The sequence below is a fragment of the Saccoglossus kowalevskii genome, chromosome 20 (genome assembly GCF_978046115.1).
Source record: "Saccoglossus kowalevskii chromosome 20, keSacKowa6.1, whole genome shotgun sequence".
NCBI lineage: Eukaryota > Metazoa > Hemichordata > Enteropneusta > Harrimaniidae > Saccoglossus > Saccoglossus kowalevskii.
This window is the reverse complement of record NC_140660.1, coordinates 13,755,755-13,774,672: the sequence shown is the minus strand read 5'-3', so window position 1 is coordinate 13,774,672 and position 18,918 is coordinate 13,755,755. Positions and strand designations below refer to the sequence as shown.

Here is an 18,918-nt window from a genome sequence, read left to right as displayed (position 1 = left end):
AAATTTCCTTATAAATGTATTCAAATTGTTGCTATGTCTTTTTATTTTGTTCATATATATTTATTATTATAATTCGTAACAAGTATAGAGAACGAGGTAAGAAAGGTCGACGAGCTAAAAATGGTAGGTTTTGCAAACTGTTTTTGATTCGATTGTCGATTATTACTGTTATTCCGTATACTTTGCAATACAATGATATTCGGTAAAATTATAATATAACCGAGACTGTGTCTGACAATTGTAGTAGACCAAACTCTCATTTTGACGACAGGAACAGTCTTTTCACTTCGGGGGCGGAGCTGCAGTTCACTTCACAACATTGTCATTGGACCTAAAATTGATACGATAGAACATTTCAATAATTTATTTTAAATTTTGTGACACTGTTTCAAAGGTCGCTTTCGCAGCCATGAATATTTTTAACAAACCTTTCTTTCTTCAGTGTATATTGTTCTTCTGTTTCGAATAATTGCTACGACTCCGACTTCCTGTACCTTGGCTGTGTCTCAAAACTGTCAGTCAGTCCATGCATTGAGCTAAACAAAGTTTAGCCCCATGGTTTATGACCGCGAGTGACCGAAGTGTTATTATTTATCACACCTCCATCAGTGTTCAAAACTAAGGCAGACCTCTGGGTTTGAAGTCTAGAACTTATAGTACTGTAAACAAGTTTAAATACATGTTAGCTGACGGCTAGCCCTGCGTACAGTGCTGTGTGTACGGGGACGCGTTCGGTTGATAGATGTCCCCACCACAGCCCTGCGAGCTTCCATAGACAAAGTCCGGGACTTTGAAAAATATAACTTTTTTAATGAAATAATATGCCCAGGTACCAAAAATGATGATCGATTACCAGATATATCCAGAACTCCCAGTTCGGAGTCCAATTGTGGATGAAATCTGCTACTTTGCCCTAAAAACAAACGCATTCCCTCGCGTGAATGAAATTAAAAATGGCGGCGTTTGGTGGATAATTCCTTCTGTACCTACGCGTTTACAATTTGTCCGTCTTTACTAGTCGTTTTTTTAAAAAGACATTTCAGTTTCAGATAACTTTATAATGGTTGTTACGGATAACTATCGTCATTTCAACCGATTTCGGCTGGGAAACTACTTATTTTTAACTTGCGCACCAATTACGGTGCGCTCCCGGACTTTGTCTATGGAGGTACGCAGGGCTGTGGTGGGGACATCTATCAACCGAACGCGTCCCCGTACACACAGCACAGTACGCAGGACTAGCTGACGGTTTGCTCAGTCTGTCAGTGGCCATAAAAATTATAAATTCTGTTCAGATTGGCAACCATGACAACAAATTTTTCTGTTAGTCACCAAAGCTACATATTACATTGTATCTCAGCACCCATCAATCGATATATACTGTAAAACATGTTGAAAAAGCGAATTGTGGTAAAATGATGTAATAGCGAAATGTTTTTGTCGTTCAGTTGTTGATTCCTGTTTTCACAATACTTGTCGCGCGCCAAAACAAATGCACAGTTATCACCTCCATAAAAAAAAAATTAGTTACTAAATTAGGTATGCCCCAGAATTTTCTGTTCCGGATTACTGTATACAAATCCCCAAGCCTTGGCCATTTTGAATTTATAATAAAGTCATTAGCGACATCTTGAATTAGTGAATCAGTTCTCTCGCTAAATTCGCTAAAAAGACATGCTCGCGAAAAAGACATGTTTTACAGTACATCAGGCTTGCCTAGGGAGTAGGGTCCCAAAGAACTCTCTTGTTATTAGTTTTGTTATTGACGATAATCAAAACGCTATTGACTCTACATTTATTTGCTTGATTATAATGTAGTGCAGAAATAAATGCTTCATTTGCCAGGCTGTGCACTGTGTAGTTTTGAAAATTGTGTTTTTGACTATTTTCATTGTTAATAGCTTGATCCCTACAATTTTATCTTGTAAATATATCCTCAACATTTTGTCTTCACCACACGAGGGCGCTCTACATTTTTTAGAGGGCGCCCTTCCTATTTCAGTAGTATTGTTAACTTTTCTCAATGTGACATGAGATGAACTTTTTTTTTTTTGTCTTGCAGAGATTCAGGTTCTGTGGAGATTTGGATTGCCCAGACTGGGTACTGGCAGAAATTGCCACCTTGTCTAAAATTGTGAGTACACTTATATTTAAGCGGGGGGAGTCGTCACCTGCGCATGCGTCAGATGGCCATAGCGTGTCATTGTTTACAAACAAGCGTCTACCCATGAGCCTTTGCGTTTTTTGCATGTGTTGTTATCATCGCTTGGGACTCAATTCCCGCGCGTGCGCAGGTGATGATCCTCTGGCTTTAACGAGGACAACTAAATACCAAAATATACAAATTAAGTATAACTTGATTGGCTTATCTCAGATCATACATCAGGTCAAATGTCATTGCTCCATATGAAAGCATTATATGTTCTGACACATTTTTTTTCTCTTTTTTTTTTTTTTTTCAGACATCTATCAAAATGAAGCTACTGTGTGCTCAAGTCATAAAAGAATTAATTGGAGACTCCATTGATGTAAGTTGAATTGACCTCTACAAAATAGCTCAATTTTAATTTAACTTCCAAGCTCGTCAGGGTGTTAGCCATCCACCAGTCCACCCACCAAACGAACTTGCAACTTTGATTTTGGACTGGCAACTTTTTTCCCATTTTTCTGTGTTTTCCCATTGTTCTTTGATAATTTTACCAAAATGTATCCAAAACCATCTACATTTTCATGAAGTTGAATTTTTTTGGACTGGCAGTTTCAATTAAATTCCTGGCTAATAGTCTGAAGCTGGTTATCTAATGGTTTTGTCTTTTTATAAAAAAATTTAAATAAATAATAAATTTGACTTTTTCTCAGTAGTAGTTACAAATATGAGACATATGTAGGCAAATTACTCTGCAGAATTTCGATATGTTTATAATAATGAATTTATTGCATCCTTAGAAATAGTTTCTATTGGTTGACAGCAATAAAATGTTAGTAATAATGTACAATACATATAAAACTAAAGTAAAAGTAAAATGTCAGTTATTGTTATTTCTGATTTCAAATATTTTGTATAAGTATTCACCAACTTGTCTTATTAGTACGTCTTCTCTTGAACATCACTTTTCAATTCTTCTGGAATACTGATATTATTAAATTAATCCCTGTCAATCATTGCTTTAACTTTTACACCACCAGACTTTCTCGCCCAATATTTTATGCACTTTTTTTCCTACTTTAATATTTCTGAAAATGAACCTTAATTTTGGAGTTTTTACTCAACAGATTTGGCTAGTTTTGTCCCCAATTTTCTGAAAGAAAATACAGACTATAAACAGGACTATTTTGTGATGAAAAGAGGGAACTGGTGGTGAAAAGGGTAATGAATTAGTGTAAAATATTTTTGCCAAAATTTATTTTCACTATAAAGACATTTTGGGTGTATATTTTCACCAATTTTTGATGAGTTGAATGTAAAATGTAGGAAAAAAAGGTTTATTCGCTGAATTCGCCAAGATCTCGCTGAGAGCGAGAGAACCCCAATACTTGATTTTTACCTCTCAAATGTTAATTCACTTCAGTCATCACGTTTGTTGTCTCATGGTTTCGTAGATCAGTGGGACAGTACAGGTTAATGTTGTGACAGAAGAAAATGAGATGCTATTTGAGGCGAAAAAAACAAAAATCTCATGGTTGTAAATGAGATCTTGGCGGCCATTTGCAACTAAAGTGAATTCTGATTTCCAAATGTTGTCTTCCTCTGTTTCAGTACACCAAAGTGTTCAAGCTAACTTCAGATGCAAAGTACGGTAAGAAAATATAACCTTGTTGTACAAAGTGTGTGTGTGTGTGTGTCTGGCCGTCATTTTGAATTCATAATGAAGTCATTAGCGACTTAAATTAGCAAATTAGTTCTCTCACTAAATTCGCTAAAAAGACATGCTTGAGAAAGAGACATACCGGTAATACTGTAAAACATGTCTTTTTCGCGAGCATGTCTTTTCAGCGAATTTAGCGAGAGAACTAATTCGCTAATGACTTCATTATAAATTCAAAATGGCGGCCAAACACACACACACTTTGTAAACAACACAGAAAATGTAAAAACCTAGAGCTCTTCCTTATTATTACACTTGACAGTTTTCTTTGGTTTAATGGAGGTGATAACTGCGCATTTGTTCTGGCAGACGACAGACAAGTATTGTGAAAACAGGAAATCAACGAAGACAAGATCAAAATCAACATTTCGCTATTACCGTAAAAACTCGATTAATTCGCGGTAGTAAAAATAATTATTTTTTAAAGTGCACGAATTAATAGCGTAAAAACGGAAATTATTGGTTTTTGGTGCGCAAATTAAAAGAGTACTTTTCGATCGATTCAAAAAGGAGCTGTTTTCATAAATTTATTAGTGATTTGTTTTGTTTTCCAATGAACACGATTACAGGATGTTTTTAGTGCCTCCGAGACTCACGTGGCTAGCGACATTCATGGCGTATAGTCGGGCAGAGAACACGCACTGCGTCAAGGACCACGCACCATGTTACACTTGAGATGAAACAGTGAAATGGCAAAGGTCACTCTGTACACAAACAAACAATGAACACGTGGCTACAAAGTAGCCGTCTGGCTGCACTGCCTTTTTTTATTAGTCCCCGTTCGGACGCAGTCCGAAAACGGGGACTTATGTTTTGCCCTGTGTGCGTCCGTGCGTCCGTGCGTCCGTGCGTCCGTGATCACCTGTATCTCGAACATGCATGGACCGATTAAGTTCAAACTTCACTCATACATCACACATTATATGGGACATATGCACATGCATTTTTTTCATGATCCGATTAACGATAGCCGAATAGCGGCCATTTTAAGGCCGAAAATGCATCAAAATCGCACATTTTCACCATTCCGGACCCGGATCTCAGTTATGCATGGACGGATTTTGTTCAAATTTGGTACATACATTAAACATAATAGGACCTTGATGCACGTCATTTTTTTTTTTGGATCGGGTTCGAAATGGCCGACTGGCGGCCATTTTGTTTTAAAGAATTCAGTTCTGGATCCGTATCTGAGACATGCTTGGATTGATCGAGTTCAAACTTCACACACACAAGGTACATCATGTCACAAATATGTATGTGCATTTGTTTCATGATCTCATTAACGATAGCCAAATGGCGGCCACTTTAAGGCCGAAAATGCATTGAAATCGCACATTTTCACCATTCCGGACCCGGATCTCAGTTATGCATGGACGGATTTCATTCAAATTTGGTACATACATTAAACATAATAGGACCTTGATGCACGTCATTTTTTTTTTCGGATCAAGTTCGAAATAGCCGACTGGCGGCCATTTTGTTTTAAAGAATTCAGTTCTGGATCCGTATCTGAGACATGTCTGGATTGATCAAGTTCAAACTTCACACACACAAGGTACATCATGTCACAAATATGTATGTGCATTTGTTTCATGATCTCATTAACGATAGCCAAATGGGGGCCGCTTTAAGGCCGAAAATGCATTGAAATCGCACATTTTCACCATTCCGGACCCAGATCTCAGTTATGCATGGACGGATTTCATTCAAATTTGGTACATACATTAAACATAATAGGACCTTGATGCACGTCATTTTTTTTTTCGCATCAAGTTCGAAATAGCCGACTGGCGGCCATTTTGTTTTAAAGAATTCAGTTCTGGATCCGTATCCGAGACATGTCTGGATTGATCAAGTTCAAACTTCACACACACAAGGTACATCATGTCACAAATATGTATGTGCATTTGTTTCATGATCTCATTAACGATAGCCAAATGGGGGCCGCTTTAAGGCCGAAAATGCATTGAAATCGCACATTTTCACCATTCCGGACCCGTATCTCAGTTATGCATGGATGGATTTTGTTCAAATTTGGTACATACATTAAACATAATAGGACCTTGATGCACGTCTTTTTCTTTTTCGGATCAAGTTCGAAATGGCCGACTGGCGGCCATTTTGTTAAAGAATTCAGTTCTGGATCCGTATCCAAGACATGTCTGGATTGATCAAGTTCAAACTTCACACACACATGGTACATCATGTCACAAATAGATATGTGCATTTGTTTCATGATCTGCTTAACAATAGCGGAATGATGGCCATTTTAAGGCCGAAAATGCATCAAAATCACGTATTTTCACAATTCCAGAACCGGATTTCAGTCATGCATGGATGGATTTTGTTCAAATTTGGTACATACATTAAACATAATAGGACCTTGATGCACGTCTTTTTTTTTTCGGATCAAGTTCAAAATGGCCGACTGGCGGCCATTTTGTTAAAGAATTCAGTTCTGGATCCGTATCCAAGACATGTCTGGATTGATCAAGTTCAAACTTCACACACACATGGTACATCATGTCACAAATAGATATGTGCATTTGTTTCATGATCTGCTTAACAATAGCGGAATGATGGCCATTTTAAGGCCGAAAATGCATCAAAATCACGTATTTTCACAATTCCACAACCGGATCTCAGTCATGCATGGATGGATTTTGTTCAGATTTAGCACAATGTGTTGTACATATGCAGGTGCATTTCGGTCATGATCTGCTTTGAATGTATATGTCACTCAAATATGAATGGAACGGGGACGTGTCATTGACAATGACTTGTTTTTCTAGGCATCGCTTGGGCGATGTTATGGCAGATATTACGAAGCCCATCTTGTCAGGAAAAATAACCCTGCGTTGATAAAAATGGTCTCAGAAAATGTTTAGAAAAAATAATGTTTCGCGTTGACCAAATATAGTCATGCAAAGTATAAATTCAAAGTGTTTTAATAAATTGGTGAGAGGTCGCATCACTGAGAAGGAAAAGCTAGCCAAAGTCGAAACGGGGTGCATCATGGACATGACACAACACACGCTGCGACAACTGAGTGATCAGCGACATCGTTTTGGGACGCAATTGTACTTCAAGTACTTTTTTGCGAAACTTGTTGCACGGCGATGCTGACATCAAGTGTGTGTTGACCCATGGAACTATAAACCCCAGGAAGAACAACGAAACTAAAAGGATTAAAAAAACCTTTGTCTTAGTTTATCTTACAGTGCTTTCGCTTTTGTTTCCACAACTTTAGTCATACTCCATGTTAGTTGTCGCCGATACGCCCGTTTCAACCGCTTTGCTGGAAACGGAAAACTTGAAAAAAAAATTTCATATCTGTAAAATATTTCGTTCACTACGCATGCGCAAACAAGTCGGTCTGCAGGGTGACCTTCAGTGTACCGGAAATCATGCAACGGGTCGGAGTTTTAGCGAGTTTTCATAATTTTCAATGTCGTTTTTAGATTACTTCTTGTTTTGTTCAACCCTCGAAAAAATAAGGTTGCGAAAGTTTGCGAAACATGGGGTTTGGTATGCTGTTTGTTGTCGAGATATCCCCACTTATTCCGTGTTTCCCTTCGATCGCCAGAAGTGGCAATGTGTTTTTTTTCCCGTTGAATGTCGCTCAGTGTTTTTGTCTTGGCGCCATTGTTTTTTTATGCTATAACCGAAACAACTTGATCACAGGATCTCCAGAAGTCGCCCGATTGACTCCAAAAATGACCGATAGTTGGAGATAAACGTTCATTTGCGTAAATCGGCTTATTTTTTAATGCGACGAAATAAACATTCGTCATTGCGGCAACTATCATAGTTCAAAGGAAATGAAGTGGTTGTTCTTCCTGGGGTTTATAGTTCCATGGTTGACCGAAGTTTGACCCCCAAGTCACGCACTGAACTGGCGCGTTACCTTAGCAACCTTTTTTTCTTTTCGTTACGTATTGCTTTCATGATAATTAGTTTTTTTTTTTAACTATTGTTAGGGCACTGACCCGGGGTATTGGGTCTGTGAATATTTCAATATCACCGACTTGATAATGTGTTGCATTCATAATAATTACGCAAACATAAACATATACCATACGTCAAATTAAATTTTACTATAATATAATAAACTCTGGGCAGCGGACTTCGATCGCATTATTCACGTACATTTCGACTGAACTCTAATAACCACGCGTTTGGTTTATGCACTGATATTTAAATTCGGGCCACCCAGCTTGACGCAAATCAATATAGTTACTTGTCATTTGTTCGAAAAATCTTTTAACTCTCACAAATACCATGGATGTGAAGAGTTAACTGGGGGTTAAATGAAAGGGAACATCTTTCTTGGACAAAAAACACATCAGTACAAGATTATGTGTGCAAGATTAGATTTATAGAAAGTACATGACCGCTTAACTCTGTGTTTTTTACCGAATCAGGTATAATGGAAATGTAACACGAGGTCAATCGCCCGACCAATCAAAAATGTCAATTTACGCACCATAGGGCGGTTCACTTAAATGACGTAATAGAATAATGGCGGGCACATGGTCGATGCAACCCTGTGGACCAGCGACGAAAAAGTCCCGTACTAAGCTTTCCATCACGGAAATTCGTAATCGATGTGCTGACCGATTTATTGACTATGTAATAATCTTGCCCAACATCTGTAGTGTCGTGGGGGAATGATTTTTTTCACGTCAAATCTTTACCGAACCTAAACTGCTTGCTAACTGAAAGGCTGTGATGACGGAGATCATCTGGGATTGCGGCGACACCAAGTACTGATAACATAAAATTATATGTATATTTTTAATGTCTTCATGCAATATATTCTGAGTTATCCACTTTATTCTGGCCCGCGAATTAATAGGATACAATTTTAAACATGTTTTTGAACGCCGCGAATTAAAAGGATACATTTAAAAATTAGCGTTCGAAAATAAAATGGGTGCGCGAACTAATAGAGACCGCGAATTAATCGAGTTTTTACGGTATGTCATTTTACCACAATTTGTTACTTTTTCAAAAGGTTTTACATTATATAATCCTTTGTTCAAAAGCGTTAGTCGTACTTAAACATCTTGGCAAATCATGACATTGATATAGTTATATCATCTGCAAACACTGAATGTAGTATGTGGGGGAAATGAAATCATGTTATTGAACACTGTCACTCACTGAGACAAATGGCGCCAAAAATGTCATACTGTAAAATTACTAATTTTCACTGGGTTTAAATTTCACTGATTTACCATTTCAGGCATATTCAGTGGGTTTTAAATTCACGGTTTTATCATTTAGATAATGTGTTCTATGCTAAATTTTACATATTCACTGGGTTTTAATTTAGCGCATTTTCCAGTCAGCGAAATGAGCAAAATTAAAACCCAGTGAATAATTAATCCTTTTACAGTATATATCATATGTTCTATTACCAATACAGCATGTTAGTCAGCAAATTTACGTTGCTTTCAGACGAGCATTCAGTACTTTGACTATTGCACCAATGAGGTCGTGCATGATAAAACATTGCGGCGATAATGTTTAATTATTCTTGAGGGCAGACATCCAGGCATTTTCACCGCCTGGCAACCATCACGGTGAAAACACAAGCTGAAACCTCTCAGAAAACGGTACTTTTGGATGGTTGTTGAGACTTCCCTTAACAATGTAACAAGATTAGCCCTGTTTGTGTAACGCATATAAATTTGGTTGTTCAGGATTACTTCAAAGTTGAGTTTGTGCTGTTTTCTCGAATTTAGCTATTTTCACTGACCCAGTGAATAATTACCCCTTTACAATCAGTGTACAGGCCTAAAGCCACAATAAAATTTCAAAAATTGAGTCAGCTTGCAAATTAAGTTGCACACAAACTGTACTGTGCATATAATGAAGGAATACAATGTACATGATGATGGTGTGTACTGCATATTAATTAATACTGTTCAATTTTAAAATTCATATTTTCCAGTCTTTTGAACACATCATTGATGTTGTCCCAGTGGCTTATTACTACCAGTACCGGTAGTTCATGCAAGCCAATACTTAAAGCGGGAGGGTCGTCACTTGCCCATGCGCGGGAATTGAGTCCCAAGCGACGATAACAACACACTCTAAAAATGCAAAGGCTCATGGGTAGACGCTTGTTTGTAAACAATGACACGCTATAGCCATCTGACGCATGCGAAGGTGACGACTCTCCCGCTTTAATGCTTGTTGCACTTGTTGTTTTTATTTATTTTGTAGAAATTGGCGATGTAAAGGGAGCCATAGCAGCGTTGTCGTTTATTTTAACCAATGCAGCCAAGCACAGTGTAGATGGGGAGTCTTTATCCAATGAACTGCAGCAGCTGGGATTGCCAAAAGGTAATTTACTGTATTTCCTCCCTTGAGGGTGCCCCTCCAGGGAATGCATGACTAATTTTCGCTGGGTTTGAATTTCGCTGATTAACCATTTCAGGCATATTCAGTGGGTTTTAAATTCACGGTTTTATAATTTAGATAATGTGTTCTATGCTCAATTTTACATATTCACTGGGTTATAATTTAGTGCATTTTCCAGTCGAAATAAGCAAAATTAAAACCCAGTGAATAATGAACCCCTTTACAGTACTATGTTTTCTGTATTAGCACACATTAATATTAATAATGTGTCTGTGAAATGCCCACCTACACGTTTTCATTTTTTTTTTCTGTTAAATTGCCCTGAAACAAACATTTGTTAAAAACCAAAATCACATAGTAAATCATCTTAGAGTATAATTGAAAAAAAAATTGTAGCCACACCCACTTCCTGGCACAATTAAGTGTTTCCAGTTGAAGACTAATTTTTCAAAATGATGGCCATGCTCGCTGGGGATCTATGAATCTTTTGCCATACCTACAAATGCATGTTACGATCAAATTTAAGTATTGCCTCAAAACCAATTCAGTAATTGACCATTTTCCGTTCACTGTGAGAATCACGCGTTATGCGTGAAATCGAACGTAAAAACAGGACAAACAAAGGTCATAGCGTCGTAGTGGCGTCAAACGTCACGTGGGGTGGCGACAAACGCGAAAATATTTTGGGGGCATTTCCATGCTTAATAATGTGCTGTACACATTTGATGATAAGCAATTTCGATTAAGTAAGGGTAGTCGGAAGCAATATTCCTCTGTCGAAGATCAGCCGCTCTATGTGTGCTACAAAATTAAGAAATTCAAGTTCAAAATCAAATCGTTGTACTTTTGCGACAGACGTTCGACGCGCGTCTGTCATGCTTCTCCGTAGTTGCGTTTATGTCGTGGGTAAAATTATTTAACGTTTTGGTGAAATCATTACGAGTGAAATGTATCGGTGTGGAAGTACCTACATGGAAGTACCTGCGTTAACCGAGTACAGACAATTTCTATTGTTCAACATGAATCAAACATTTAATTGTGTGATAAGCTGTGTGACCATCTTCCTATCATAATAGCAATATAATGCATACATACAGTGTATTTTACCACAGAAACCAGCCCGGCGAGCCATGGCATTTTTATAATTTTTTTTGCTTAAATCATTGACTGACACGAAATTACCATGACTGGGGTATTCTGAGGTGTATTCATTTCTAAATTCTATGCGTCAGGCCATGCATGTGTTATAGTTGTGTAGATTGGACCAAAAGTTGCCTTTCGTATTGGTTGGCAGCTTACAAGTCCTTGCTACTCATTAGCATATTTCAAAAATGTGGTGACAACTATAGAGGGCGCATGAACAGACCATTCTTAGTAATTTCACGCAAGATTCTACAGTCAGGTTCTAAAGGAATTATCGCATAAAACAAACAAACATGGGGCCGAGATTTTGCCAATCTTGTGCTTGGGGTCAACCTCTTTTTGGTGTTCAATCAATCACAGACTGGTATTCAGTTCTTAAGCAGTTACATATCTCATGTTTACCATCTTTTTTTTTTTGTATTAAATTTTCAGAGCATTCAGTTGCTTTATGCAAAGCTTACGAAGATAAACTCAAAGTGATGCAGGAAGTGTTACGAAAACAAAGTCTGAGATGTAAGTGTTGTTTAACAAATCATTTTCAATAGATCTTATTATTTATTGTCATACATCCTGGTACTTTGCATGACCATCTAAAGTTCACACATCCTGGTACTTTGCATGGCCCCTAACGTTCACACATCCTGGTATTTTGCATGACCCCTAAAGGTCACACATCCTGGTACTTTGCATGACCACCTAAAGGTCACACATCCTGGTACTTTGCATGACCACCTAAAGGTCACACATCCTTGTACTTTGCATGGCCCCTAAAGTTCACACATCCTTGTACTTTGCATGACCACCTAAAGTTCACACATCCTTGTACTTTGCATGGCCCCTAAAGTTCACACATCCTTGTACTTTGCATGACCCTAAAGTTCACACATCCTTGTACTTTGCATGGCCCCTAAAGTTCACACATCCTGGTACTTTGCATGACCCTAAAGTTCACACATCCTTGTACTTTGCATGGCCCCTAAAGTTCACACATCCTGGTACTTTTCATGGCCCCTAAAGTTCACACATCCTGGTACTTTTCATGGCCCCCAAAGTTCACACATCCTGGTACTTTTCATGGCCCCTAAAGTTCACACATCCTGGTACTTTTCATGGCCCCTAAAGTTCACACATCCTGGTACTTTTCATGGCCCCTAAAGTTCACACATCCTGGTACTTTTCATGGCCCCTAAAGTTCACACATCCTTGTTCTTCGCATGACCCCTAAGGGGCACACATCCTGGTACTTCGCATGACCCCTAAAGTTCACACATCCTTGTACTTCGCATGACCCCTAAGGGGCACACATTCCGGTACTTGTTAGGGGATTGTTGTTGTGGGCCAACTTTAATGTCCAATGTATGCTGTGTCAAGGAGGTTTGTGGCTAATCCAAAATTATATGTCATTCTTTCATAATCAGGATACCAAAATAAGAAAAAAGCAGATTTTTTTTACAAGAAAGAAGAGTTCAAAATGTCTCGGGAAAACGGTTGCAATTTTTCACTGGTTCCCATGGTGAAATTATTTCTTCATATCTTGTAATTTTGCTTGGTGAAATATGTGATGAAAAAGTTGTATAATATATTTTAAAAATATATAATTTTAATTTAATTCAGTAAGTTTTCTGGATGTTCACTAGTGTAAAATTTAAAATTGTCTTGAACTACCTAAAACTTGTATTCAACTTCACTGCCTGCATTTTATTGAAAAAGAGGATAATTGAAAAATCCCTATTGTTGTGTATTTGTACCCACAGAAATATCAGGATGTGTGACCTTTCGCAGGGTTATGCATCAGACCTATTCCAGTTTATGCCGGTTCCCCTTAATTTCTATGTGATTCTCATACACGTAGTACATACATGAGTTAGTATGTTTGTGCTAGGGGGTATTTGTGTTGGTTCCCCTAGTGACTGATAAATTACCAGTAGATTACATTCAGTTATCACATGGTGCTTCTTGAATGCTGGTGTCAATCATATAGAAATGATATCAAGTGTTGACTACATACTGTGATGTTTCTGTACTCTTTGCATTCACTTTACAAAATTCTTTCTATCTAGAAAGCAATTTTCAATGCCCCCTTATTTCATGTTATCATTTATATATGTACTTATTTCATGTTATTAATTATCTATGTCCCTTATTTCATGTTATTAATTATCTATGCCCCTTATTTCATGTTATTAATTATCTATGCTCCTTATTTCATGTTATTAATTATCTATGCCCCTTATTCCATGTTATTAATTATCTCTGCCCCTTATTTCATGTTATTAATTATCTATGCCCCTTATTTCATGTTATTAATTATCTATGCCCCTTATTTCATGTTATTAATTATTTGTGCCCCTTATTTCATGTTATTAATTATCTGTGCCCCTTATTTCATGTTATTAATTATCTCTGCCCCTTATTTCATGTTATTAATTATCTGTGCCCCTTATTTCATGTTATTAATTATCTGTGCCCCTTATTTCATGTTATTAATTATCTGTGCCCCTTATTTCATGTTATTAATTATCTCTGCCCCTTATTTCATGTTATTAATTATCTATGCCCCTTATTTCATGTTATTAATTATCTGTGCCCCTTATTTCATGTTATTAATTATCTGTGCCCCTTATTTCATGTTATTAATTATCTGTGCCCCTTATTTCATGTTATTAATTATCTCTGCCCCTTATTTCATGTTATTAATTATCTATGCCCCTTATTTCATGTTATTAATTATCTCTGCCCCTTATTTCATGTTATTAATTATCTGTGCCCCTTATTTCATGTTATTAATTATCTGTGCCCCTTATTTCATGTTATTAATTATCTATGCCCCTTATTTCATGTTATTAATTATCTCTGCCCCTTATTTCATGTTATTAATTATCTCTGCCCCTTATTTCATGTTATTAATTATCTATGCCCCTTATTTCCAGTATCCCATATAGAGTCAATAGAATGGAGAGTGGATTATATTCTCAGTTCCAGTGAACTTAGCGAGGTCAACGAACCCAGCGTACAGATACGACTGAAAATCAAAAACCCTGACACATCGAACATAGCGACATCATCATTTACAATGACGTCAGACAAATTCAGAGTCTTTCTGAACGGTGAGTTTTATGATGAGTATACTGCAAAGTATGTATGAAGGCGTTGCGATGATTGCATAGCGTTACCGTACCACCTGAGTGTATACTTTGCAGTATTCTTGGGATAGCCATATTATTAAAAGTAATAATTAAACAATAATAAACGACCCGCCAACCCATAATGGGCGAAAGCTCACTTTGTGCGACATATATGGAGCACAAAGTGTGCTTGAGTCTTGAGTTTCTCCTTTATTCGTTTACGAAAACAACATTGTATTCATATCCATGGCACAGGGTCTTGATGATCAATAATGGGATACATTATCGCGAATAATCTGCTGCAATGACGTCATAAAATCCACTGGTATTGATAATGCTATAATATACTAGTAATTTAAGATAACATCCCAAATATCGCAGACGATTGTTTGAGGATTCAATTCCCAATTTCTTTTTTCTATTATTCAAAATATTAAAACTATGTTCAATGTCTGAAGTTTGTGTCATGATGGTCAAATTGAGGGTGTTTCAAAGAAAACCTGTTTGAACTTGACCCTGAAAATGGAAATACTTGAGAATGTCAGTTTGAGGGTGGGCTCTTAGTCAAGCATGGGCACTGAGTTGGTCGAGTATGGGTGTAATCTTCATCACGAAAGTTTCAACCACACTGGTATTGACAACGTTTAGTAAACTCTACATGAGGTGATGAGGTACTCAGATTTGATTGTTTTTACAGTGAATTTCATAAAGGCATAAATGTGCTGGTTCAAACTGGCATCTTGAGATCTACTAGTATATCAGATTAGGCCATCCCATTTTCAATAGGAGGCCAAGATACGTTAAGAGAGGGGCACGTTTTGTGGAAATCTTATCAGCTATGCTAGAAGAGACTAATATTATCTACACACTCAAATTTTATTAAAACAATACTATTTACAAGAAATATTTGTTGTAATTGTACTTTATAATTTATTACATTTAAAATAGCGCAAAATGAAAAAAAACTACAAAAATTTAGCATAAAATAACGACTTGAGAGTGTGCCCCTCTCAGTAAATACCATTTCCTCCTTTTGAGAATGAGGTGGCCCAAAGTGTTTCAAATTGATAACGATCTCCAGACATCAACACAGACGATTCGTTAGCAAGTTTGTTGACGATGTTGGTAATTAGGTGTTCTTTTCATTCATGCGTCCACAGTAATGCCCATTACCAATGAGTCTTTGTGGGTTTATAAGCTATTTGTTAATGCCCATGAATCTTTGTGGGTTTATAAGCTATTTGATAATGCCCATGAATCTTTATGGGTTTATAAGCTATTTGTTAATGCCCATGAATCTTTGTGGGTTTATAAGCTATTTGTTAATGCCCATGAATCTTTGTGGGTTTATAAGCTATTTGTTAATGCCCATGAATCTTTGTGGGTTTATAAGCTATTTGATAATGCCCATGAATCTTTATGGGTTTATAAGCTATTTGTTAATGCCCATGAATCTTTGTGGGTTTATAAGCTATTTGTTAATGCCCATGAATCTTTGTGGGTTTATAAGCTATTTGATAATGCCCATGAATCTTTATGGGTTTATAAGCTATTTGTTAATGCCCATGAATCTTTGTGGGTTTATAAGCTATTTGTTAATGCCCATGAATCTTTGTGGGTTTATAAGCTATTTGTTAATGCCCATGAATCTTTGTGGGTTTATAAGCTATTTGTTAATGCCCATGAATCTTTGTGGGTTTATAAGCTATTTGATAATGCCCATGAATCTTTATGGGTTTATAAGCTATTTGTTAATGCCCATGAATCTTTGTGGGTTTATAAGCTATTTGTTAATGCCCATGAATCTTTGTGGGTTTATAAGCTATTTGATAATGCCCATGAATCTTTATGGGTTTATAAGCTATTTGTTAATGCCCATGAATCTTTGTGGGTTTATAAGCTATTTGTTAATGCCCATGAATCTTTGTGGGTTTATAAGCTATTTGTTAATGCCCATGAATCTTTGTGGGTTTATAAGCTATTAATGCCCATTACCCATGAGTCTTTGTGGGTTTATAAGCTATTTGTTAATGCCCATGAATCTTTGTGGGTTTATAAGCTATTTGTTAATGCCCATGAATCTTTGTGGGTTTATAAGCTATTTGATAATGCCCATGAATCTTTATGGGTTTATAAGCTATTTGTTAATGCCCATGAATCTTTGTGGGTTTATAAGCTATTTGTTAATGCCCATGAATCTTTGTGGGTTTATAAGCTATTTGATAATGCCCATGAATCTTTATGGGTTTATAAGCTATTTGTTAATGCCCATGAATCTTTGTGGGTTTATAAGCTATTTGTTAATGCCCATGAATCTTTGTGGGTTTATAAGCTATTTGATAATGCCCATGAATCTTTGTGGGTTTATAAGCTATTTGATAATGCCCATGAATCTTTATGGGTTTATAAGCTATTTGTTAATGCCCATGAATCTTTGTGGGTTTATAAGCTATTTGTTAATGCCCATGAATCTTTGTGGGTTTATAAGCTATTAATGCCCATTACCCATAAGTTTTTGTGCCAAGAATTTGCAACAGCCAGTTCATTTCCTTTAATCATTTGCTGATCTGCAAATATTATTGTTTCGTCAAGTTTTTTTCTGTCGTCATTAAAATTCATAAAACATTTATTGAAATTTTGTATGAATAACTTTCATATTTGCATGCCTTTATGAAATTCATTGTAGGCTTCTTGTGACTGTACCAATTTATGTTTTTTTTTTTCTCCAGAGTTGAAACAAGCGTACAAACTGATGGAAGGACTGCAGTCGTGATGTACTGTCTTTTTAAAGTTGAAGTGGAAGTGGGGGGGGGGGTACGTTGCCAGTGCATGTGCGAGTCCTCAGTGACCATAACGACGCATATTAAAAATGAAAGTCTCATCGGTAAATTCTTGTTTGTAAACAACAACATGCCATAGTTGTCTATCTACTGTGAAGGTGATGACTCCCTCGCTTTTAATTCACTGTATTTACTTCTTTTTTTTTTGTAACTATATATGACCAACTTCAAAAAGCTGTACCCATTTGTTACTGATCATACATAATATTGATAGTATTCATGGTTATTATAAAACAAACTCAGTCGATTTAATTTAAAGAAATTGTGTAGAAACTGTAATTCTTGAATAAACATTGTCTGAATGTTGGGACCTACAGTATGAATTTCGCCAAATTTTTCACACACATTGGTGCATTTATCGCTTTCCATTCGCCAAACTACAGTAAAATCATTTATTTTTTTGGCATTTTCACACACTTTGGTGCATTTATCGCTTTCCATTCGCCAAACTACAGTAAAATCATTTATTTTTTTGGCATTTTCACACATATTGGTGCATTTATCTCTTTCCATTCGCCAAACTACAGTAAAATCATTTATTTTTTTGGCATTTTCACACATATTGGTGCATTTATCTCTTTCCATTCGCCAAACTACAGTAAAATCATTATTTTTTTTGGCATTTTCACACACATTGGTGCATTTGTCTCTTTCCATTCGCCAAACTACAGTAAAATCATTTATTTTTTTGGCATTTTCACACACATTGGTGCATTTATCTCTTTCCATTCGCCAAACTACAGTAAAATCATTTATTTTTTTGGCATTTTCACACACATTTGTGCATTTATCTCTTTCCATTCACCAAACTACAGTAAAATCATTTATTTTTTTGGCATTTTCACAAACATTGGTGCATTTATCTCTTTCCATTCGCCAAACTACAGTAAAATCATTTATTTTTTTGGCATTTTCACACATATTGGTGCATTTATCTCTTTCCATTCGCCAAACTACAGTAAAATCATTTATTTTTTGGGGGCATTTTCACACATATTGATGCATTTATCTCTTTTCATTCGCCAAACTACAGTAAAATCATTTATTTTTTGGGGGCATTTTCACACACATTGGTGCATTTATCGCTTTCCATTCGCCAAACTACAGTAAAATCATTTATTTTTTCGGGGCATTTTCACACACATTGCTGCATTTATTTATTTCCATTCGGCAAACTACAGTAAAATCATTTTTTTTTGCTTGCATTTAATTTCACTATTTTGATGCTTTGCTTGGCAGGAAAACAATGAGTTCAATTGTTATTTTACATGTTCACGTGGATTTAATTCAGTGAATTTTACCTATCAACAAAAATAAAAAGTTAAAATCTAGTCAATAATTAATGTGCTTACAATATCGCATATGTTAATCTACCTACCTGTATCTCCATCAAGTGACTCTATCTTGTATTCTGTGACTCCTTCCTTGACTCAACCTCGACATATGATGTCATATTTCACTCAATCTATGATGCTATTTCTGAAAAACTAGTCAATAATTAATGTGCTTACAATATCGCATATGTTACTCTACCTACCTGTATCTCCATCAAGTGACTCTATCTTGTAT

At 36.4% G+C, this 18,918-nt stretch overlaps 1 protein-coding gene across 1 annotated transcript; it reads left to right on the top strand.

The window, feature by feature from the left end:
* The first annotated feature begins 99 nt into the window (after positions 1–99).
* LOC102803297 (COMM domain-containing protein 4-like) lies at positions 100–17,668 on the top strand. The gene is made up of 8 exons (XM_085494669.1): positions 100–123; positions 2,063–2,134; positions 2,463–2,528; positions 3,758–3,797; positions 10,104–10,223; positions 11,817–11,897; positions 14,315–14,491; positions 17,239–17,668. The coding sequence occupies exons 1-8, from the start codon at positions 121–123 to the stop codon at positions 17,280–17,282; spliced, it is 603 nt and encodes a 200-aa protein (XP_085350795.1). The 5' UTR covers positions 100–120; the 3' UTR covers positions 17,283–17,668.
* Positions 17,669–18,918: the final 1,250 nt, after the last annotated feature.